Here is a 26,540-nt window from a genome sequence, read left to right as displayed (position 1 = left end):
TATGGTTGTTGGTTAACACATTAGCATGATGTAAGCTCAGTATTAGTGCTTCTACTAAATAAAACAAAAAGAGGAAAAAAATCTATTGCCAAAAAAGTATTTACCTGAGGAGGAAAAGAAGCATATAGTTTCACCTTTGCTTCTGTTTCCTCAGCAAATGAGCCATGGGGTATAACTTCAGACACCAAATTCCGTTCAAATGCTTCTTTAGCCGTTAACTTCTTATTAAATAAAAGTATCTCAGATGCCTGCAAGATTTAATAAATAGTATACATATAAAATAGGATTCAATGCTTCATATATGTTCCAAAACAATTTCAAACATCTTTTAAAGATAAAGACTTCAGCAGTGATAATGACTTGTTATTTTTCAACCAGCTACCAGAAGGCTGCTGGTTGATTAGCACCAGATCAGCCCTAACCTAACAGACCTAGGATCATTAGGCATTCTAGTTCTAACAATCCCTTTTCCTAGAAATTACGTGCTAATTAAAAGTGAAGTTCCCTTTCTTTTTAAGACAGCAGTATATGCAAGGGGGTCTCTTTTGCTTCCTTTAACCAGTCTCCTCTTTCAGTCTTCTTCTGCTCACCAGTTCTATCTGTTAATTTTCTTCTGATTATTTAGTCTGCGTATCATATATGCTCTGCTACAAAATTGTGACCAAGCTCTCAAAAATACCTGATTCCTTTGATATATTTAACATCAAAGTTAAGTTCTAAATCCTAGTGTGTAATGATGTTTAATGCAACATTTTCATCATGTTTCAGCAATACCTCATACAATACAATATCTTATACAATATTTTGTTAGTCAGCAGTGCAGCATATTGAACTCAAAGCCATTTATCAGAAAATGATCAAGTGGAAAAGGTAAAGATAAAGAGAAAGTTTTAATTCTGTATAAGAGTCAAATGATAAAATACTAAAGACAACAGCATCTTTGCCAAATGTATAGCTATATATAAAAATTTGGTTTTACAATTAATTTACTTCAAAGAAAATAAAGAATGGCATTGTGCTGTTATGTAGACACATGATGCACCATTGGGTGAAAAATGTTAAAACAATGATGATGATAATGATAGTAACAGTTGTGGTAGCAGCAACAACAGTGGTGATGATGGTGTTCTTGTTGGTAGTGGTAGACCATGAGAAGAAAATGAATACACTGACATTACAATATAGGAGATCAAATTTTTCTGTTGTAGTGGTGTAGATGCTTCAATATAAAGAGGATTAATAGGGGACACTCGGCTGAATCATATAGTATAAATAATACAAAGTGAACTTACCTTTGCTGTTCCCATGATCTTTGGAAATACATATGAAGAACATCCTTCAGGTGACTGGCCTAAAGATGAAAATGGAGTGTGGAATGTTGCCTGAAAAACCAGGTTTTATGTACCATTACTAATATATTACAAGAAGGTTTCCCATACAGGGATTTTGAATTATACAAAATAAATACCAATATTGGTTTCAGATTTTGACACAAGGCCAGCAATTTCGAGGTGAAGAGTAAGACAATTACATCAACCCCAGGACTGAGCTGGTACTTATGAAAGGCAAAACTGACCTTGCTAGAATTTGAACAAAGAACATAAAGATGAACAAAATGTTACTAAGCATTTTACCTGGCACAGTAAGAATTCTGCCAACTCACTGCCTTAAAAATTAATACTGATATTGAAATCATTATTTATATTCATATTTATAAGTGCAGGCATGGCTGTGAAATTAAGAAGTCTGCTTTACAACTATATGTGGTTTCAGGTTCAGTCCCACTGTGGGCCAGCTAAAGTTTGTAGGAAAGACAGCTGTGTTGATAAGGACATAAGATGCAAATGGATGATGAATGTGACATGAAAAAGTGTTTTGTGGGGGGCACTTGCAGGAAAGGAATATCTAAGGATGTTGAAATTCCTAGAGATGGCAAAAACAGTAAACTGAACAGTGATATGCAATATGGCAATCTACACAACTCATATTAGTGTGGGAAAATAGACTTTATGACAATTGCATAGAAAGAAGAAGATAAGGAAGGAAGGAATGATAGAATATGTAATCAATTAAACCAACCTTATCTGAGGCATAAACAGCATCAAATAAACCAAGTGCTGTAACTGAAATCCCAACAGCTGGACCATTTACCAAGGCAATTAGAGGTTTGGGAAAATCAATGAGTGCACGAACAAATTTTCTAGAAAAGAAACAAAGATAAATGCTTGTATTACAGTAATGTCAGGTTAGAAAAAAATGTTTATTAACAAAAAAAAAAAGAAAAACAAAACATGGAAAAATTGCAATCTAATTACTCCCTTTTTGAAGTGTTTCACTTTGTGGCCTTACAAATGACCTTTGTAATAAATTCAATAACAAACACCATCTAAAGTAGTACACAACAAACACTTCAATAAAAACTTCAACAAACACCCCAACAAGAATCAGTCTTCTCTAAGTGCAGAGCAAGTTGCTTTTCTGTTAGCATTATTACACCATTAACCCTTTCATTACCAACCCAGCTGAAACCGGCTCTGGTTCTGAACACAAATGTCTTGTTTTCATAAGTTTTCAATTAAAATCTTCCACCAAACCTTAGTCACAATTTATGTGCCTAACACTAGCTTAATGATAACTAAGTTATTTTACTAAATTCTTTGTTATATTTAAATTAATTGAAAGAAACACAGAGCATCTCAAAATAAATACAGTAATGAAAGGGTTAAAGATTGGCTTTTGTGCCAGATCACTGGCAATATATTTGTTAATTCTACTCAGACATGGCTGTGTGGTAAGAAGCTTGCTTCCCAGCCACACAGTTCTGAGTTCAGTCCCACTGCGTGGCACCTTGGGCAAGTGTTTTCTACTATAGCCACTGGCTAACCAAAGCCTTGTGAATGGATTTGATAGATAGAAACTGAAAGAAGTCTCTCTCACTTTCTCCCTTTCTCTCTTTCTCTCTCTTGCTCTCATTCTCTGATTGGGTAACCATATATCTCCTCTACAGCAAGACACCTGTTTCTATCCCTCTGTGACATTCTAACCCCTCATCACCTGACACAAGGCCACCTCTTCCAATGCCCTGCCTCTCAAAGGATCTTTGTCTTACAAGTTACTGGGTGACCCTGCCAGTGCTGGTTCATCCAGTCCATACTGGAAAGTGGTTGGTTTTTGAAAGAGTACCCAGCTGCAAAAATTGTGCCAAAATAAACTTTGGCAATGCTGGTTCCTTGTTAAAAGCATTCAGTCCACTCTGTAAGGGGGTTGGTGTTAGGAAGGGCAACCAGCCATAAAAACCCTACCAAAACAATGAAGCCTCGTGCAGTCTTCTACTTAGCCAGCTTCTGTCAAACCATCCAACTTATGCCAGCATGAAAAACAGGAATTTTTTTTATGTCAGTATATGAAAACAAGGCAACTTCCACAACTCACTCTTACATTCATAGTTTTCAAAACAAAATCTATTTCTCAAAAGAGAGTACTGCAGTAATGTAATAAACACATCTTTTTATTTTCCTTTACTTCAATGTATCTGTAAACAATCTCCAATCAATAAAATGGGTTTTATAACTGTAACAACTATTAATGTACTGTACAGTAAGTAAACCTAACCCATGAAGTTTTGAAAAAAATGTGGGAAATTAAAAGAATGATAATTGTATCTGCCAGGGTACAATCAACATAATTCCTAATATCATCATCTTCATCATCATTTCACATCCATTTTCCATGCTGTCAAACCGTCCTACCCATTTTCCATGCTGTCATGGGTAGGACAGTTTGACAGGAGTTGGCCAACCAGGGAGCTGTCCAGACTCCAATTGTCTGTGTCTGGCATGGTTTTTACTGCTGGATGCCCTTCCTAATGCCAACCACTTTACAGAGTGTGATGGGTGCTTTTTATGCAGCATAACACGTCTTCTCGAGTACAGCAAATAGCCACAATATGTGGTTCCTTGTCATTTCCTCAGTGAGGCCCAGCATCTGAAGATCCTTTTTCACCACTTCATCGTACCACTTCCTGGGTCTACCCCTTCCACAGTTAGAGATTAGCACTTCTTTAAGCAGCTGTCCTCATTTATACACATCACATGTCCAAACCAGTGCAGTCTTCTCTCTTGCACACAGCATCTGATGCCGCTTGTACCTGGTTTTCCTTTTAAATCAGTTACGCTCTGTTTTGTGTGCACACTGACATTACCCATCCAGCAGGGCATGCTAGCATCATTTCTTACAAGCTTTTGCAAGTCCTCTGTAGTCATAGCCCATGTTTCACTGCCATGTAACATAGCTGTACACACACACACATATAAGTTAAGTTAATTTTTTGGCTCAAAAAGCAAAAAGCAAGGCCATGTAGGGGGACATGGAGTTATGTACAGGGTGGTGTTCATGCAAAGAGTTCAGGCCATTTGTGGTCAAGGGAGACTTTGAACCGAGCGGTCGTCAGCATCTTCACTATCTCGTCCGGCAGCTTATTGCACGGATCTGCAACCCGGACGGAGAAAGCCCCTCTCCTTCGATTGAGATGAAATCGTTGCAGATAGAGCTTTTCGGAGTGACCCCGCAGCCGACGCTCTGGAGCAGGAATGAAGAACAGCTCTTTCGAGAGGTTACACTTTCCGCTTATGATGCTGTGAGCAAGAATGAGATCACAACGGCAGCGGCGTTTTTCTAGAGAATAAAGGTCGAGCGTCTTCAGCTTTTCTTCATAAGAAAAATGCTTGAGACCAAGAACCATGCGGTTAGCCAGCTTCTGGACTCTTTCAAGATGCTGTATGTCTTTGAGGAGATAAGAAGAAGAGGCTTGAATCCCATACTCCAATATGGGTCTCACCAGCATGACATAGAGCGGTAGGAATATGGCTGTTGTGAGCATTCCAAATGACTGTCAAACCAAAAACAGAACTCCGCGTGCTTTGTTGGCAACATGGACGCACTGGGCCGAAGGCGAAAAGGAAGAATCCACCAAGATACCCAAGTCCTTTACCTGGTCGGTCCTCTCCAGCAGCAGACGACCCGGCTCGAAATCAAGTTGAGTTGCAGGAGAAGAGCCAACAGGCAGATGACAGCACTTTGACACAGGTCCCATTCATTAGACCATCTCCCAGATTTGGTAGAGGCATATATATATATATATATATACACAACTATACTACATGGCATGTCTGTATGATAAAAGCTTGCTTCCCAACAACTTGGTTCTGAGTTCAGTCCTATTGTGTGATACCTTGGACAACTGTCTTCTAGTATAGCCGCAGTCTTGTGAATGGATTTGGTAGATGGAAACTCAAAGAAGTCCATCAAGTGTGTATGTGTGTGTGTGTGCAACGTAATTCCTAACATATTTTAATTCCTTATCTATCATATTCTATTAATATTAAGATTGTCTTTAAAGCAACCAATATCAACTTAGTGCTTTAAGAAGAAGTATTCATAAAAATACACATATATGTGCATGGGTTTTCTCGATGAACCTGAATAAATTTTTAAGCTGTGAGAGAGGAAAAGAGAAAAGAAATGAAACATAAGGGAGAGAAGTCACAGGCTAAAGCGTGTTGGTGGCAGGGAAATATGATCAAAGAAGGGAGGCAATCAGCAAGAATATAGGCAAATTTTACCCACGAAGGGAAGGGATACAGAGTAGAAGGGATGAAACAGGAAAAAGAAAAAAGAACATCATTGTCGCTGTCATTGTCGTCTAACGTCCATTTTTCATTCTGGCATGGGTTGGATGGTTTGACAGGAGTTGGCTAGCAGGGAAGCTGTTCAGACTCCAAATGTCAGTTGTAATATGGTTTCCATGAGTTGGATGCCCTTCCTAATACCAACCACTTTACAGAGTGTGGTGGGTGCTTTTTACATGCCACCTACAAGTAGCTCACCTCTTACTTTATAGCTACCATTGGTATATCAAATATTAAAACTGTTAACTCACCCTAGGATTACAGAAGCATTTTCAGCCATAGCAGAAATGTTTTCAGGTGCAACATTAGCAAAGTTATTGAGGTCATTACCACTACAGAAGTATTCACCAGCGCCTAGTCAGAGTAAGAAAAAGAATGAAAGTAATTTTAGAATTCCAAATGAAATCTTGTTAAATCAGACACAACAGCTAAATAAGAAATTGCAAGCAAAATCCTCCACTATAACAAAGACATTGCATCAAACAGTTAACTCAATAATACCTTATTAAATGGTGGGGTGACAACACAAGGCAGTGATGTATATAAAGTCAAACATGTTACCATTTCAAATATGTTTGAAGCATATTCAAACCCATAAGAAACTCATTCTATGTATCATGCTGAGTAAAATGTAAGCAATGTTTTGAAACATGAAATTCATCACAATATAATAATAATAATAAAACATTGTGTACTACAATAAAACATTGTGTACTACTACAGGTGCACTACAACTCATCTAAAGTGTATGTATAGTACATAGGGTAATGTACAAGCGTCAGGAAAAGAACAGTGCACGAGTCATGACATACACATATGTGTATGAGTATGGAAGAGGGACAATCAGGTGTAGTTTTGGTGGATTTCGGAAAGCATGAGGGCATTAAAGGATGCAGTGTCATGGCAGTCAACAACTGACGCAGTCAACAACTGACGCAGTCAACAACTGACGCAGTCAACAACTGACACAGTCAACAACTGACGCAGTCAACAATGCAGAAATTTTATTCATCAAAGTAACTACCATTACAATCAACACATTTTTGCCAACAAGTTACAAGTTTGTTTATTCTGGTAACATGAAAATCTGGAATTCTAGAGTTGTGAGCTCTTAGAATGCACTTTCAGCATTGGTTTGATTTTTGAACTCCTTTTCTTGCAGGAAATCAACGTGCTTGAAAAGGTGGTAGTTGGTAGGAGAAAGGTCTGCGGAATAAGCTGAGTAGGGAAGAACATCATATCCAAGTTCTCTCAACTTCTGGAGCATCATTAGTAAAACGTATGGTCAAGTATTGTCATGAAGAATGACTGGCTATCTTCTGCTGGCCAGTCTGGAATGGAGGAGTAGCAGCTTTTTGTTCATTTTGGCAATTTCATGGCAATGTGTTTCTGCAGTAATGGTTTTTCTCGATTTTAAGAAGTTATAGTGGATGAGTCCAGCAGTACACCGCCAGTCATCATAAGCTTCTTTTTGAAGAGCTCAAGTTTAGGGAAGGTTTTCAGTCCTTCATTTTGGTGTTGGACGTTTTTTATTATTGTACAGAATCTACTTTTCATCACAAGTTACAATTTGATCAAGAAATGGATTGGTCTGGTTACAGTGAAGAAGCAATGAGCAAATTTCATATCTGCGCATTTTCTGATTTTCAATAAAATTGTTTGGTACCAATTTGTCGGGCTTTTTTGATTTTCCAGTTGTATGCAAATGGTTGCAGGCAGTTTTCTGGCTAACTTGAAGTTCTTTTGCCAGTTCTTGAATGGTTTACATGGATCTTTCTCAATGATGGTCTTTAATTGATTGTCATCAATGACAGATGGGCGTCCACTACACTCACAATCTTCAAAGCTCAGGTCTCCACTGTGAAATCATTTAAACCAATTTCAAGCTGACCACTCACTAGTCATTTCCTCACCAAATGTTTCTTTGATATTGCAAGCAGTTTCAGCTGCTTTACATCCTTTTTTAAAGTTGAATAGCAAAATTGCTCAAATATCGAGCTTTGACAGTTCCATTTCAGATGATTGTAACAACGGTGAAAAAATATCAATGTTAATTTATTAATGCATTTGGACAAGTGTATGTCTGTATTACCAGACTATTGCAAAAAAATGTTTAAAAAAAATTCAAAACTCTACAGAAATCCAGCACAAATTCTTCAATGTTCAAGACGTTGCTTACTTTTTACTTACCCTGATATGTTGTCATGGAGAAAATCTCTTGCTGTTGACAAATAGGTGTAAATGCCCCAAGTCAGCTCAGATCATCACTTCAGAGTGGTATCTCCTCTTCAGCCACAGAGACCAGAATCCCTTTCCATTCTCTTAGTGTGTGTGTGTGTGTAACAAACATGCACATACATACATACATACACACACACACACACACACACCACGTGTAGCTGTTACATCCTCCTCCTCACGCTGACACTCTCACCCTATGCTAGGCCTATACATAAGGAGCTGTATCAAACTGTCTGTACGCAATAGACTCTAACTTGGCAGTATAGAAATACTGCCAATCAACACTCTCTATCCTCTGATCCACTTCACTTGTCACTGATCACCTACTCTTACCTTTATCTCATCACCTCTCTTGTCTTTGCCCACCTCTGCTACTTGCCCATATTCCTTTCTTGACTCCACTCAAATTGAGCCTGCCTTCTCCATCATACTCTTGCTCCTACCACCCAACCATTTGGATCTTTCTACTGGTCATTGTCCACTCTCTCCTATTCCCCTCCTCAGTCACTTGAACAAAAGTATATACCCCAGATGATTGAGCACCCTCTACATTTACACTCTCACTCCTCCCACCAACTTATTTCATTACTATCATTACTTTTTCTCCTATTCCCTTCCTCAATCTATACAGATCACTGAAAACTCTCTATAGTTACTGTAGACACCTATCCTCCAACTCACATACACATTACTGTTCTGGTGTCAATAATGGAAAGTGCCATCTCTGTACTCCTCCTAGAGCAGCTGTGGGCAAACTGCAGCCCACAGAACTTTCTGAAAGGCATGCCTAACAGAAAATTATTATTATCAGGCTCCTGTGGCTTTTATGGGTTTTTCTATGAGTAACCTTTTGAAGCGCCTCCCCCTATTGGGAGTTTTAACTTGTTATATTTTCGTTGTTATCTTGCATTTTTACACGGACTTTACAAACGGACAAAACCCTTTTTGTAACTTTCGTCCTGTATTTTGTCCTTACATGTTTTATTTGATTTTGTTAGCCCTTGTGGCCAATAAACGAATTAATTATTATTATTATTTTTTTTTTTTTTTTGCCATGCAACCTGCATAGTGATGAGCGATGTCTCATGCAACCCACTACTCAAGAAAGGTTGCCTATGCCTGCCCTCAAGTAACTAGTCAAAAAAGACAATCTTTCTAGTACTAGTGCCACAAAAAAAAATGCTCTCAATGCACATTGTAAAGTGACTGGTAAATTGAGAAGAGAAAGTGTAGGTTTTTGAGATCTCTTTAGTATTATCTTACTGAGGTGTCTATTCAACTTATGTTCATACCACAAAAAAATTGTAGCCAGTACCCTCTATAAAGTGGTTGGAGACAGGAAGAGCTATTGAGTCGAGTGGCTGTGTGGTAAGTAGCTTGCTAACCAACCACATGGTTCCGGGTTCAATCCCACTGCGTGGCACCTTGGGAAAGTGTCTTCTGCTATAGCCCCGGGCCGACCAATGCCTTGTGAGTGGATTTGGTAGACAGAAACTGAAAGAAGCCTGTCGTATATATGTATATATATATATAAGTGTGTGTGTGTATATGTTTGTGTGTCTGTGTTTGTCCCCCTAGCATTGCTTGACAACCGATGCTGGTGTGTTTACATCCCCGTCACTTAGCGGTTCGGCAAAAGAGACCGATAGAATAAGTACTGGGCTTACAAAGAATAAGTCCTGGGGTCGATTTGCTCGACTAAAAGGCGGTGCTCCAGCATGGCCGCAGTCAAATGACTGAAACAAGTAAAAGAGTAAAAGAGTAAAAGAGAGTAAGCCAAAATAAGCACCAGTCTATAAGAGCAAATAAGAAAACTCCAAATAAGAAAATGACTGGGACAGTGACAACCCATCCAACCCATGCCAGCATGGAAAGCTAACATAAAAATTATGATGATGATGATGATGTTGACAATGATAATGATGACACAGTTACAAACCTGTAACAACAGCTATGGAACAATCTGCAGTAGTTGCTTCTTGCAAGGCATTAATAATTTCATAATACATCTAAAAAATTTAATAGAAAATATAGAAAATTTAATAAAATGCTAGTAAGATATAAAATGTTCAAATATCGAAGAGAATGCATTACCTGCAACAATACAAATTGATAATTCTTTGGTTAATCTACTGACATCAACTTGACCAAAGTCCATCAAATAAATCAAAACAACTATAGTTCTTCAAACATGAAGCTAATGTAGAAGAGAAACTTAACACCTAGTGAGCTGAGTTTACAATCTGTTTCCATTCCCAGCTGCAACCATTTCACTTTTATTACAGAGCACTTGAAAGGGGCATAAACATTATGCACTCTCATCTTTGTAAGCAGATACAAGAAATCATTATGTATATAACTATCAAAACAAGATATAAATCAAATTTGGAATGTACTCACATCTATTGTAATTGCATTCCTTTTAGCTGGTCGGTTAAAAGTTATTTTGAAAACAGAATCTTTACATTCAACAAGGAGAAATTTGTAATTGCCAGTGGAACCAGAAGGTTCTGTTTTAGCTGGAGCTTCAGCTGCAACTAATTCATTTACAGTTTTAATGTAATTCAGTTGAGCTTCATCCTAAAACAGAAGAAAATGTAGAATTTAACAAAGCAAAAGTTTGTATTATTCAATACAATAACATTGAAGATTTATCAAAACTGTATAAAACTGTTTCTTTTCAGCTTTTGTCTATTATGGTAAACGAACTGTGGCTACATAACACAAACACACACATATATAAATGACTCCTTCACTAGTTTCAACAACAAGGAGAGTAGTTATTTCCTAGTTGCTTGATCAACTGAACTACCTCCACATGGCATGGATGCATGAGTGGCAGAGTATTTCGCAAACATAATCTTCAGGCAGAATCAGCATAACACAGTGTGTGACAAAGCTGGCCCTTTTAATTACAGATAGAGCCCATCTGATGATTTTCCATATAGTTTCCATCTCTCCCAATTTCACTCTCAGCAGCTGGATTGACCAAAGATATCACACAGTAGTACTGAACCTTATATTTGCAACAGAGTGAACTCTGTTAAAAGCACTAAAGGCCCAGGTAGTTAAACCAGATAAGCCTATTTCTTAAGAACACAGAATGCTGAGAACTGGAATTAATACAAGGCATCTTGCCTGATGATGTAACAATTACATCAATCAACTACCTTCAACTGGTACTCAATTCCATTGATCTCAAAGGTATGAATGACAAAGTTGATCTTGGCAGGATTTGAGTTCAAAGTACAGAGAGCTAGAACAAACACCAAAAGGTATTTTGCCCTAACTTCTATTTACTCTACAAATAAAATATTTAACAAAATCACTTTAACAAAATCAGCATCCTTAATGAAAATCAAAGTTTGCTGAAGATTTTAAAGATATTTGTCTTCAATTAAAAGAGAAAACACAACTGATTCAAAATAATAAATTGTGGCTGTAACTGTAACAACATGCATTGAATTTAATATTTTGTTGCTTTATAAATACATACCTGTGACATGCCTTTCAACTTATTCCATGCATCATACTTGGCTTTCCCAACAAAATCGACCATACTAGGTTTCTTTGCATTACAGTCTCCTATTGAAGCCTGTAAAATGACATGAAAATTAAAGATAGATGAACAACAACCGTACAAATTCCCAAATGTTCTACCTAGACATAGACAAATACAACATAACAGGTGAACATTGTCAATTTGGGACCTTTCCAAAACATGATGTCACCTTCACGCAGAAAAGAATGACGACTTCAGCAATGCTAGTTTGAACTACTCAATATTATGTCCTCAAATAAAAGAGTACTTTTGAAGTGCTCCTAATCAAAAGAAAACAAGGAACTTAAAATTTCTTAGTCAACTTATTCAATTAATGGATATGACTAACTTCAGTTTTGTAATCAGACAGAATACTTAACTCACTGAAATCATATTATAGAGAGTTATCTTTTTGACAAGACACATTCCTAGCAATGATATCCATAGATTGCCATAATTCCTTCAGCAGTTTAACCTCCTCTGTTAGAATATGAAGATACAGCAAGAGAGAAATAAATACTGACTATCTTAATTAATCAATAAAACAGAAATGCCTATTAGATAAAAGGTAAGAATGAGCCCTATTTTAGAGCCTTCTATATCCAAAACGTAGCACCTTTATCTATAAACTATACTGATAAAATGTTTATGCTTGAAATTTACTATTATAACTGAAATATTACTTACCTGCTTAAACAAAGCATATAACTGTAATTTAGCCATGTTACCAGGGTCTTCTTTTAATGTTCCTAAATTATCTTTAGCAGATTTGAATTCTGCATCATGAGAAGCCATTGCAAGTAAATTGGTATGAAATTTTCGGTGCTGTATATGGGACCTTAAAATAATTAAAAGGAAAATAGATTTTATAAATAAAGGCATAGAAATACATGAAATAGATATATTATAGAAAAAATAGGCAAAATATGTGTCATGTGTAAATTCACTTATAACATGTAAATTCACTTATAACCAGTTCTATAGCTTTCAATCACTGAGTTGTGGTCTTGCTGGATCATCACCTTCAAAAGTTATAGTCATTTACATTCACCCAGCATTCATAGACAGAATGGTATTTATTTTATAGACCTCAGAAGGATGAACAGTAAAGTTGATGCAAGTGAGATTTGAACACATTAAGTAAATGGCACAAGGCATTATGGCTAATGCTCTACATGTTCTCTGGATCCAGTAGAGTTAAGCAAATAAGATCATTAAAATATGTTTCCAGGAGTCTGGAAACTGCCCCGAAGCCTTAGCCCAGGCTTATGATGTTGAGTGGATGAGAGATATGTGTGCTCCTGAGAAGGGAAACCATTTTAAAAGATCTTATATCTATTCCAACAGCTGAGTGAACTAAAATATGTAAATTTAAGTTAGGTGCTTTGTATACAAAGGAGTAAGTTGTAGCACCTATGACCATTTTGCTACAAACTCCAAGAGTTGTAGGAGGAAAGAAGGGAAAGAACTTTATCTTATATGTTCTCCTCATTCCAGAGACTTGGTCCGAATGCTTACAACACAATGGATTCAGTTAAAAGCACTCAAGGGCTTGGTTGAGGAGTTAAACTGAACAATGGGTAAAGTCAGCCATTCAAGAATTGATACAGTTCATCTGACAGGCTTTCACTCAATTCTGGTCAGCTCCATTTCATCCTCAAGGCTTCCCCTAGTGAAAGTATCAAATCTCCATATCTTCAGTCTTCTCCAAAGAAATTTTGTTACAGCTATTTTAAAAAATAATTACTAAACTTTATGAGACACGACAGTTAGTGAACAGTTCATAAATGGAATGTTGCTGGTAGAAGCCAAGTCCATGAAAAGAAACTAGGCCATTCTTTTTTTTTTTTTTAAGTAGGTCACAGTCAGAGTAAGAATGACAATGCATTTAAAAAAAATTCTAAACTTTATGAAACACAAGTTTGTGAATAGCTTAGAACTGGAATGTTGCTGGCTACTGATTTTTTAACTTTGAAGCAAAGTGAGACCAATCATATTCTCTTTTATTTTTTTCTTTTAAATCAAGCCACACTCAGAATGAGAATGACAATGTAAAATATTGAATTTTTCATTCCAAAAGTATGTACACCATCATTTGTAGTGCTCCAAAAAAGAAAAAAATACAAAGTAGTTGAAATGGATCAAATCCTAATTTTTGATATCACACTTTCTCAAGACACTATAAAGAAGAGACCAAGAGACAAACCAATATCTCAAAGTTAAAAGTTGTAAAATATACAATAGAAAGTAACTTGGCAAATGAGTCTGTTTTAGACAGAACCAGAGAAAACAAAGCATCAAAATATGGAAAAGATTAATAGTTTCAAAACAACTACACAATGATTGGTTGGTATTTCAAAGGTTACGTAGAAAAAGTTTGTGATCCTTAACCAATTTTTTTTTCTTATCTGATTGAAGTCATAATATGGGACTCATCGATCAGATAAGAAAACAAATTTCAAATGTTTTTTAAAGAAAACATACATAGTGAGTAACATACCACAATAACACACATCCAATAAGGTCAAACATTATACATATATAGAGGAAAAGATAAGGTTATACTGATCAATCCCAAATAATAACAACTAAGTCATTAACCAGTTAGAAATATCAGCAAACTCACCCTGAGATTAAACTTCACTTTCTTAATAATAATAGGACTCACTAAATAATGCAATCCAAAGAATACTATGTCTGAATAAAAGATGCAATGGCCACTATTGGGAGACCTGTGATTATAAGTCTCTTGAATTCAATGAAAGCAGAACACCCACTTAGTCATAAAATAGGAAAGATCAATTAGATAAGAGCAAACGGTACAAAGTCAGCAATAAAAATGGAATTTATGTTCAGCAAATTTGATTTGTAAGAGGTGATAAGTTTACACAAAAGTGTCCAAAAAATTTATACACACTTCTACAGCAGATAACCCAAATCTTTGTTTCTTTTCAAATTTCACCCATCAGAATTAATAATAACATCATCTTGAAATGCTACTGCAAGTATGAAAGCACAGTTGAAATCCAAACACAGTATAGAAGAGAGTTTCAATCAGATCTGCCTACGCAGATAACCATCTATCAAATCAGGAATAAATTTTTTTATTCTGATGGAACTGTACAGGATTAACACAGGAAGCATCCAGGAAGACCACGGACATCAACTACCCCCAGAAAGCATGAAAGGGGATTGTAAAGTTTTCACAGAAATCTGAGAAAATCTGGATGGCAAGCAAGTTATGACATAGGAACTTCAAAAACATCTGTCCATCACATTTTGAAACACTGCCCCTGGAAAAGTTATATCCCAACATTAGTTCATGCTATCAGTGAAGATGATCCTGGTAAATGAAAAGAATAGTGCAAGTGACACTTTGGAAAATGCTTAGAAGATCCATGCTTTCCAATTAAAGCAGTGTGGAGTGATGAGGAGTGATGGTTCAATTAGCCACCTCAGTTGCTCATACTGGGGACATGGAAATCTGCATGTTACAGTGGAACATGAAGTTAATTTATCATGAGTTAGTGTGATGTGGTATTACATTAAGAGGATTAATTGGACCATTCTTTTTTGAAGCTACTGTGACTGGTCCTGTTTACTTGAACATACTTCAACAGTCTGTCATGCCATTAGAAAAAATCTTTGAAGATGAGAAATTTTATTTTCAGCAAGATGGAGCACCACCACACCACCATCGTGATATACGATCCTACCTTAATGAGATCTTGCTATTGAACAGGAATTCACACAAATACCTAACAAAATGTTATTTGCTGCTTGTGATTCCATTGCTTTGCATTGTCAACAATGTCTGGACCAGAATGGACGTCAATTTGAAAACAGGCAATAACATAATCTTTAAAACATGAATGTCAATAGTTTCTGGTATTATGTATATTATTTAAATTATGTACACATTTTGTGGGGTTTAAATGCAATTAAATAATGTCTGTAGATTACATTATTCCATGAAAAGGATGTGCATTTTAATACATATTCCCTTTACAGTTATTCAAAGTGTGTATGCATTTTTTGAGACTTAATGGCTTCAAATTTAAGATAATGGATTACTAACCACAAGATAATAAGCTCAAAACTCCATAAACTTCCACTCTGTATGATAACGCTATATGTACATCTCAGTCTACTTGACTTCCAACAATTAACAATTATACTTTGTAGTTGAATAGTTAGTAATAAGAAATGTCAAGATTTCTTTAAAAATTATTGTGCAAAATATTCTGAGTATTTTTTTACCACAACAAAACACACACACACAGAGGTGTCTCTGTGGTAACTTGAGCTACTACAAATAGCAGCCAAATCTTAAAACACATCCTTTCATCAAAAGAAAGAGACAGGTTTACAGTATTTCAGGAAGAAAAAAAAGTATATGTTGGGTCTGCTACATCAGAAGCAACTCTGGACTAAACAAAACACAGACAAACATTCTTCACATGAAAATATTATCTACTAAGTAATACTAATAAAGTTGACGGTATATCTTTGAAGTTTCATTTCCTGGTAAAACTCCATGTATTTTAAACATTTTCTCATTATGCTCTATCTAAGACATAAAAATTGTTCAGGCAGAGCTGCCTCCCTTAGCTAAAGACCTCAAAATTATGTGACCCAACCTCGTATGTGAGGTTATTTTTGTATTAAAAAAGAGTTGTGCAAAAAACATACTTTATTTGGTAACCGAAAGATTACCGAATCTTTGGATATCTCATACATCAAAATCAGCAACTCAGTTTTCAAATCCATAAGGAACATACACATACACACACACAAACTCTGTTTTATAATACAAGATACTCACACACACACACACACACATATATATATATATAATATATATATATATATATATATATATATATATATGCTAAATAAAATGAGACAATAAAGCCATGGCTGTGTGGAATTTTAAGGACATTTATAAAGAGAAAGCCAGTCTCACAGCTGTTTCTAGGATATTAGGGATATCCTGTTATCGGAGACGATATGAAATAGTTAGAGTACAATATAAGGAGTTATTTTGGAAAAGGAAGGAAATAAGAGAATAAAAGTAAAAATAATATATATATATATATATATATATATATATATATATATAAGATGCTATAGTTGTAGTTCCATAATCCAAGGAAAGTGGTGTGTAGAAGTGGTAGAAATGCTTCTTGTCCATGTTATGTGAATTCCAAAAGGAGTTCATATTATGTCATTACAAATAGCAAGTGTGGAGACAAAGTTTCCATGTGTTGTTCATTCAAAGGAGTCTTGTGGTGTGAATGAAATTTGAAAAAGTAGCGGTAGTATTAAGTAGATAAAGAGGAGAGAAAATATGTGTTTGTTAAAATGAGGAGAATGGTCAAAAGGAATAGGTGAGGAAAGAAAGAGAAAATGAAAAAAATGAAAACAAGGAGTGTTAGTTGGTGGTCAAGATATTATGAGGGGTGGGAGAGGTGTAGGGTAGGGATAGGAAGAGATAGGAATGTAAGGAATGAATACGTGGGAGGTGGGGTGATATGCTTGAAAGGCACTAAGGTGGAAGGGATGGGTACAGAAAATGGTACAGAGGGGGTTTCTAAAGTGACTAGTAAACCTCCAAAAGGAAGGGAAGAATAAGATATAATGGTCAAGTTTCTAAATATAGATGGAGGTATTTATTGTACTGGCTAAGGTGATAGTGGGAGTTGAGGAATCAGAGAAAGAAGGAGGTGTATATTGATATATGCACACGCATATACACATACATATATGTGTGTATATGTACTATTAAATGGGCCTGCATACTTATGTACTTAAACCCATATGCACAGATGCATATATATATATATGCACACACACACACACATATCCATAGATATATGCATAGACACATACACATGCATACATATACATACATATACATACACTTACATACATATATATACATATACATACACTTACATACATATATATACATATACATACACTTACATACATATATATATATATATATATATATACACACACACGCATGTACATATGTATACATGTTCACACAAAGGCAACATACAGTCTGCCTTTCATTCTGAGGGAGAGGCCCTTAGTTACCAATGGAAGTAGAAGCTCTCTGAACTTTGCCCAACCTAAGCAGCTACATTCTCAGAGCACCCACTTCTGCTGCTGCTGCTGACTTGGTCACCTAGATAACAGAAGCTATCAACTACTTCTAGGTATACCATATAGCATTTGATGGAATCTATTTTCTTTACATTTCTAGTGTTTACTGTACCTGTGCAGCTGCTTCACACAAAGACTATTTTCACTGTTAACCTTCCTCTGATATTGCTGCACCTTCTATGTGTCCATAGTTTGCACCAGGTGCATCTTATGGAATTTATAGCTATGCCTTTTCTACATATCGAGCAGGGCCATCTACCTGAATGGATTTGTGACTTGTCCACTTTCCTACTTACTAAGACTTTAATAAAACTAGTACACCACTTCAAATAACACACACACACACAGAAAGACAGAGAGATAGATATGCAATGGTAAGATCCAAGGATGAAGGTGGAGGAAGTTAGTGAGGTTCAAGCAATCCGTAGAAGATATAAAAAAACAACTTTCAGGAACAATAGTGGCTTATTGGCACAGAAGGTTGTGAATTTTTTTGTATCAAAGTATGATAAGCTGAAAAAAATTGATTTTATAATTCCCGGTTAGCAACAGGGGCTGTTTCATATGTAAATGAACATCCAAAATTTAGAGAGTGGAGTAGATAAAATCCAGGCTACGTGTTTCATAATTAGCAGAACCTCAGAAGTAGTAAATTATCCAAATGAGGGGGTGGACTGCAAGTAACTCTTCAGGACAAAATACTGCTTTTGTCTCTAATAGAGATTTTCTTAGGATACATATTTCATAGCTAGCAGAACCTTGGAAGCAATAAATTATCCAAATGAGGGGTAGACCACAAGCTACTCTTCAGGCCCAAAGATACCGTGATTATATAGATTATGTTAGCTATGAAACATGTAGCCTGGATTTTATCTATTCTGTTCCCTAAATTTTGGATGTGCAGGTGGCAAGTAAAGAAACACCATTTTGACCCTGTGCTTGAGGAGACCTATTGAGTCAAGTACATCAACATCAAAATCAATGGAAATTGTAGTTGTGATCCCTGTGCTGGTGGCATGTAAAAAACACCATCCAAACATGGCTGATTCCAGCACCGCCTTGACTGGCTTCTGTGTTGGTAGCATGTAAAAAACACCAACCGATTGTGGCTGTTGCCAGCCTCGCCTGGCACATAAAAAGCACCCACAACACTCACAGAGTGGTTGGTGCTAGGAAGTGCATCCAGCTGTAGAAACACTGCCAGATCAGACTGGAGCCTGGTGCAGCCTTCTGGCTTCCCAGGCCCCGGTTGAACTGTCCAACCCATGCTAGCATGGAAAACAGATGTTAAACGACGATGATGATATATATATATATATATCATCATCATCATCATCGTTTAACGTCCACTTTCCATGCTAGCATGGGTTGGACGGTTCAACTGGGGTCTGGGGAGCCCGAAGGCTGCACCAGGCCAGTCAGATCTGGCAGTATTTCTACATCTGGATGCCCTTCCTAACACCAACCACTCCGAGAGTGTAGTGGGTGATTTTATGTGCCACCGACACAGGTGCCAGACATGGCTGGCGAATGGCCACGCTCGGATGGTGTTTTTTATGTGCCACCGACACAGGTGCCAGACGAGGCTGGCGAACGGCCACGCTTGGATGGTGTTTTTTATGTGCCACCGACACAGGTGCCAGACAAGGCTGGCGAACGGCCACGATCGGATGGTGTTTGTTACGTGCCCACAGCACGGAGGCCAGTTGATGCGGTACTGGCTACGGCCATGTTCGGATGGTTTTCTTATGTGCCACCGGCACTGGTACCACAAAGATACAAATTCCATTGATGCTCATCTATTTTGATTTGGTTTGATTTTGATTTATATATATATATATATATATATATATATATATTTATCTTTTACTCTTTTTTACTTGTTTCAGTCATTTGTTTGTGGCCATGCTGGAGCACTGCCTCTAGTCAAGCAAATAGCCCCCAGGACTTATTCTGTGTAAGCCTAGTACTTATTCTATCGGCTTCTTATGCTGAACCGCTAAGTTACGGGGACATAAATACACCACCATTAGTTGTCAAGCAATGTTGGGGGGACAAACACAGACACAAACATACATACACACACACACACATATATATATATAAAAACATTTATACATACATACGAGGAGATACCCAAAAGAAACTGGAATTTTGCAATATTATTTTATTCACTAAGTTTTACATGTTTACACTTTTATCACCTTCAAAGGATTCTCTATTTGAAGCATATATATATATATATATATAGGGAGAGAGAGAGAGAGAGGTGGGGGGACAGAAAATGGAGTTCATGAGAATCTTTATTTATCACAACAATTGTTTCGACCTGTCTTGCATAGGTCTCTTGTGGGTGGGACACTATACAATTGGTTGCGCTGCATCTGCCAGTATAGATGTATCTTATCATGTGACTTGTTTTAAAGAGGACATCCTGCTAAATATACTCAGTTTCACCTGGCATGTTGTTGTTGCCAGTAGGGTGTTGGTTATAATGACAGGTGATGGATACAGTTTCCAGGTAAATGGCTCTGAACATATGACATAGCGTAAAATAATAACATAAAAAAGAAAAAAATGACAAAGAGTAAGAATAAAAAAATAAAATCAAGAAAGATAAGTATAGACATGTTGACATAAGCACATATATAGACACACATACACACACACACACTAAGATGGCCTTAGATAATATATATATATATATATAGTGGCACGTAAAAAGCACCATCCGATCATGGCCGTTGCCAGCCTCGCCTCGCCACCCCCCGTGCCGATGGCACATAAAAAGCACCATCCGACCGCAGCCGTTTGCCAGCCTCGTCTGGCACGTAAAAAGCACCCACTACACTCATGGAGTGGTTGGCGTTAGGAAGGGCATCCAGCCGTAGAAACATTGCCAGATCAGACTGGGTCTGGTGCAGCCTCCATATATATATAGATACACGCACACATATATATAAACACCAACTGACATTGGCAGCCGAATACAGCTGAAGGAAATGTTATGTAATGTTTTGTATTAAAAAATAATTAACCGATGTTGGTCAATTTGTTTGTTTGTTGATCAAAAGTTTTCTCTATTTTCTGCTTATTTAAATTTGATTCCTGATAAACTTTTGTTTATTCTGTTATTACCTGTAGCTTATGAGCATAGTGTGCTTGTATACCCATGCCCAGGGTTAACATAGGTAAATGATACCGGTAGTAAGAACGGATATTCTTATCCCTTAGACAGTTATTCCAACTGCCAACTCTACATATATATATAAATATATATATATATTGGAAGGTTTGGAGATGATGTATAGGTATTATATATTAGAAGAAATGAGGTAATCAGAAGATCGGATGGTTTATATTTACAGATATTTATTTATATATTACATTTTTTACATATATATCATATCACTTAGATCATTAGCGCTTTCTCCCATTCTAGTGGGGTTTTCAAATCAAAATAAGTTCCTTTGTGGGGAATTTTAATCATTTTATAGTTTCGTAGTGGTGGGGAGGAATATAAGATGGTACAAGAGGGTGAGGTGGTAAACCACAATGAACACGTTTACAGATTTAAGATAAAAATTGTCCAAAATACATATATTGATATATTAAAAATATATATAAAAATATATATTAAAAATATATTTGGACATATAAATATATGAATATACATAGTAATAATACAATGGAGTATACAATTGAACGTTTTAATTGTATTGATATCATTTTTTTTTTAAATTGACCAATTCCTATTAATTTACTTCCATAAACCTTCTTATGAGATTGGTCAACCCACTAGAAGTCATAACCAAGACTCTCTATAACCACATCCATCTATTTTACCCAAAATATACTGATGTCAACAGACACTCCTACTGTTAAACAACAATGCACATCAAGGTACCCTCCAGTGACAAACAAGCAGGCTGCAAAACACTGGAAAAACACTGAACTGATAAATTATGTTCAATATATCAGGCCATCCCATAAGTTCTTTCCGATTTTACCTTTTTTAAAATTGAAAGAAATTTAATAGTATTTCAGAATGTTTAATGAAATTAAAAATTATTTTCATGCATTTGTGCACATTTAAACTAATTAAATAATATTTTACAGAATAATAGAATTAACATTTCTTTGATTAAAACCCTTTCTAACATAGAAGTATCCAAAAAGCATTTGAGGCACATAATGCTTTATGAGTACAAAAAACGAAATTCTGCAGCCGAAGCGACTCAATTTACGGGAAAGAATGCTTGAATGAAAGAACTTACAGAAGATGGTTTGCAAAATTCAGAAGTGGAGTTTTCAGCCTTGAAAATGAAGATCGAGCAGGACGTCCAGTTGAGTTTGATAAGCTCCTTCGGGCATTACTTGAAGAAAATCCTGCATTATCAGTTGAAGAATTAGCAATAAAGCTTAGTTCAAACCATACAACTGTTCATCGTCATCTTCAACAACTTCGAAAGGGTTCTAAACTTGGAATTGTCCGAAAGGAATAGGAAATCCCAAGTTGACATCTGCTCTTCTCTCCATTCTCGCGAACTCATTTCACCCTTTTTGGATAGACTTGTGACTGGTGACGAAAAATGGATCTTCTATCAAAATGTTAAGTCTTGTAAACAGTGGCTTGGTAAAAGGGAAAAAGCTCAACCACAACCAAGAAGGGAACTTCATGGAAAAAAGGTTCTTCTTTCTATCTGGTGGCATCGCAAAGGAGTAATTCACTTTGAATTGTTACCACCTAATGCAACAATCAATGCTCAAGTCTACTGTCAGCAATTAAAGCATTTGAACCAAGCTTTGAAAAAAGACCCGCTTTAGTGAATCAAAAAAGAATTATGTTTCATCAGGACAATGCGCGACCCAACACTGCAAAGATCACATCACAGAAGATCAAAGAGCTTGGTTGGGAAAAAATTCCTCATCCACCTTATTCTCCCAACCTTGCTCCTTTAGACCACCATTTGTTTTGTAGTTTACAGAATCATTTGAGGGACATAACTTTCACAAGCCAGGAGGAGGTCGAAACTAACATTTCAGAGTTCTTTACTTTGAAACCAAAGGAGTTTTACATTGATGGGATTAAAAAGCTCGTAAATAGATGGAAGGAAGTCATAGATAATCAAGGAAAGTACATTGATGATTAAATATCAATTAAAATATTTGATCACTTTTTTCTTTATTCAAAATTCGGACAGAACTTATGGGATGACCTGATATATATCTTTAAAAATCAACACTTTAAAGATATAATAAGAAGAAGAATGACTGAAATTTAAAAAACATAAAATGTTTTAAAAATTCAAATTGGCAGGAATCTATTTGAAGTATCAAATACCAAAAAGTCGTCTGTCTGGATTAAATTTGACACTATATTGAAACGTTCATAAATTTTATCAATAGGATTTATTTCTCTACTTATCTTGTGAACAAAAACCAATCAAGCAAACAAGGCCGCCCCACTGTTGGTCACTTGATCTGTTAGAAATAGCTGCCAGATCTATATGAAATCAAACCTGACAAAGCTGACCTGGAGCTAAACAACAACCGCTACAACAAAATTCAGTCAATAGGGGAATCCCTGTGCAGTACCTCAACATGCAAGAAATCTCCATCAGATGAGAAGTTGCCGTCATTAAAAAGGGAACATAATTGAATAAACATATAATCATATTAGATACATTGGCAAGACTTCCGCCCATCCCTAACCCTAAAACCACCCTTATAAATTTTTTTTTTTTTTACGGCTACAGGGAATATGAATCTGCAAAAAAATTGCCAAAATTCGGCATTTTTAAATTATCCCACCATCAATTTCCTTCATTTTATTTACTTTTTTCAGATTTTTTTTTTTTTTCAAAATATGTGAAAAAATACAGAGATTATGATTCTGAAAAAACTTTCCAAAAATTTTTGTAAAATTTGAAAAAAAATTTTTTTTTTAATTCTAAATATGCGGGAAAATACAGACATCATGATTTGGACAAAAATTTCAAAACATTTCTGTTGTTATGATTAGGGTTAGTGTTGGGGAAAAAAGTCAAAATTGAAGAATTTGGGGGAGGAATGGGGGGACAAATTTCACTATGCCGATATTTGGCAATTTTCCGGAACCTCCGTATCCGAAAACGGGTGTTTTTGGCAATAAAAAAAATTTTAAATAAACAAATTTGGAAGAAAATGGGGAGGGGGGCAATGAAAGTCTTTCCGATACGTTGAAAAAGAGACAGATGGTCATGGACGGAATGTCTTTGACCGTGAGATTGCATGATCAGAATTTATCTGGAAGATAAGCAACAACTAGAATCAAACGCAAGACGAGCACCGTAGGTTAAATTACTGTCAATGATCAATCAACCATCGATGTTTATTTTTCACTTGTGTTCAGCCTCTGTCATGAAATGTATCAGACCTTATGATCAAAGGTGTTCCGGTCGTTACCATCTGGTCTTCGTTGTGTCTAGTACTATCCAACGTATCCTCCAATTTTTAAGACGGTAGTGTGTAATTTGAGCTGCTATTTTTAGCAGACCAAGTGACCACGCAGAGACGATCCAACATGGAAGCCTTATGTCGCTGCTCGAGCAGCGAGGAAAAGCAACCAAGTCTCTCTCGAATCCCAGCCTACCGTCTTAGAAAAGGACACACCAGATAATGTTGTTCTAGGTTCCTTGCATATAGAAAAAAAAAAGAGATGGTCACGATTGGAATGTTTTTGACCGTAGGTCTATTAATTCGAGATGACGTGAAGCCTAGTAGTAAGGTTGTGAGTTCGATCCTCGATCCAAGAGACACGTTGTACTTTGAGGTGGGGCACGTTATTTCATGTTGCTCCAGTCCACTCAGGTGACAGACATGTACATTAAGAGTAGCGCCTGGTCGACGTCAAGTTTGTGCGGAAACGTTAACAAGGGACGACTAAAATGCTTTAAGTATGAGAAAGGGATACGCCCGGTAGTGGTCTGGCAGAAACGTTAGCACGCCGGGCGAAATGCTTAGCGGTATTTCGTCTGCGTTACGTTGTGAGTTCAAATTCCGCCGAGGTCGACTTTGCCTTTCATCCTTTCGGGGTCGATAAATTAAGTACCAGTTACGCACTGGGGTCAATGTAATCGACTTAATACCTATGTCTGTCCTTGTTTGTCCCCTCTGTGTTTAGCCCCTTGTGGGTAATAAAGAAATAGGTAGTGGTCTAGATTGTATCCTATCTATACTCTTTTTGTACCGAGTTGATCAAGCCCGACCTGCGGCTAAACAAACAACCCCAACCAGGTAACTCTCATTAATTCGATTTTCACGGAATAGAAGGTAATGAAGATAATTATTGTTGAAAGTGAATAATCAATCAAAAATATAAGTGAAATTTGATGGTTTAACTATTTAACATTTATTTTATAACTAAACGATATGTTTTTTGTTTCCTTTTGCTTTTTAATAAGCGTTAGCAAATGTCTCTAGTTTTTGACCTAATGACATACACAAACAAGTAAAAGTTTGTGTATGCATAGTTACGATCTTCATAAATTATACAAAATATTCCAAAATTAAAAATACTATGAAACTAATAAATATAAAAAAAGAATTACAAGAATAAACTTCTTACTTACCTAGTATAGGATACTAGAGTCCTAAACTTAGGAGCGGAAAATATACTTCGTATCATGTTGATCATTGACTAATGTGTGTTCTGCACAGACGAAGAAACAATATGTAAGATCAAATTTTCATGGGACATAACTCTTGAGTACTATAACAGCTAATTGGTGGTGAGGAACTGCAGTTTTAACTATGAGGAGGAAATATATTTTTTACTAATGTTCACTATCTTACAAAAACAATATCAGCTAAGTAAATGACCGTCTCTGAAGGCATTAAATATGCTAATATTTCAGAAAATCATCTCTGTTCTCTTTGAGCATTTAAATGGGGCAAAATGAAAAAGACAGAGATAAATTTGCCTTTTCAGTTATCCATAATTACATTTGAGAAAAGACTCACACACATCAATACTCCTCATTAAACAGAAATGCAACAATATCCATCCTTAATCAGAAATGCAACAAAAATTTTAAATATCTAGGTCAAATGAAAGAGGAGCATGGAAAAATGGCACATGATATAGAATTAACAAAATTCGACTGAAGATATTATCTATGGTTTCTTCACGATCTGCTAGAGTAGCTCTCTGGCCGATAGATTTACGCACCATCCAGTTAAAGAGAAGAATTTGTTGAAATAAATCATTACTCATTTTACCCCGCTTTAGGCATCATTTTTTTTTTTTTTTTTGAAAATTTTCAAATTAGACATTAGTGTGGGAAAAAATTGATTTGGAATCTAACAGAGAAAAGACTTTTCATTGTTAAACGCCAAAAATTAACCAGATATTTTCTAACAAACGTCAATTACAATCGGGTCAGAGTTAAAAAATTCCTTGAAAAAAAGTACCTGTCAGCTATGTTTCAAACTCTCTCAACTTCAACAACAACAATGCTGACCAATTTTTACTCCGAAAGATGATACAACAGCACTAAAAGACGATGCAATACTTGCAGTATAATAGTTTCAAAGTAGTAGGGAGGGAAAATGATAAAAATTACAAATTACTCATTTTGCCCCGACCTCTATATAAACAGTAGTTCTTCAATAATTTTGTGCATATATTTTACATACGCACGCTAACACACGTATATTACGCACACATATATATGTATGTGTGTGTATACATATATATATATATATATGTGGATATAGATAGATATTTACAAGCAGTTAAATATATGTCCGGTCATATAAACCATATAGCCGGTTTGTCAGACGAAATAGCGGGTGCACAACCCTCTTCTAACTGGAGGTAGAAAACCATTACGGTCAGTTAATATGGTAATATG

The 26,540-nt window shown here is 36.2% G+C and overlaps 1 protein-coding gene across 2 annotated transcripts; it reads right to left on the bottom strand.

Annotated features, from left to right (window-relative positions):
- Window positions 1–5: 5 nt before the first annotated feature.
- On the bottom strand, window positions 6–26,236 carry LOC115230016 (enoyl-CoA delta isomerase 2). Of its 2 annotated transcripts, XM_029800256.2 has the most exons (10): window positions 26,098–26,226; window positions 25,257–25,336; window positions 12,157–12,307; window positions 11,425–11,523; window positions 10,329–10,508; window positions 9,868–9,937; window positions 5,939–6,041; window positions 2,080–2,200; window positions 1,293–1,382; window positions 6–248 (listed from the first exon to the last, which is right to left on the bottom strand). In XM_029800256.2, exons 2-10 carry the CDS (start codon window positions 25,319–25,321, stop codon window positions 21–23), a joined length of 1,107 nt encoding a protein of 368 aa, XP_029656116.2. In that variant the 5' UTR covers window positions 25,322–25,336; window positions 26,098–26,226; the 3' UTR covers window positions 6–20. The 2 variants fall into 2 exon arrangements, with proteins under 2 accessions (XP_029656116.2, XP_029656117.2); XM_029800257.2 differs by lacking the exon at window positions 25,257–25,336 and having other exon boundaries at window positions 26,098–26,236.
- Between the last annotated feature and the right edge of the window lie 304 nt (window positions 26,237–26,540).

This window comes from Octopus sinensis, unplaced genomic scaffold, assembly GCF_006345805.1.
Source record: "Octopus sinensis unplaced genomic scaffold, ASM634580v1 Contig14057, whole genome shotgun sequence".
Taxonomy (NCBI): domain Eukaryota; kingdom Metazoa; phylum Mollusca; class Cephalopoda; order Octopoda; family Octopodidae; genus Octopus; species Octopus sinensis.
The sequence above is the reverse complement of the archived record's forward strand: the minus strand, read 5'-3'. Positions and strand labels throughout refer to the sequence as shown.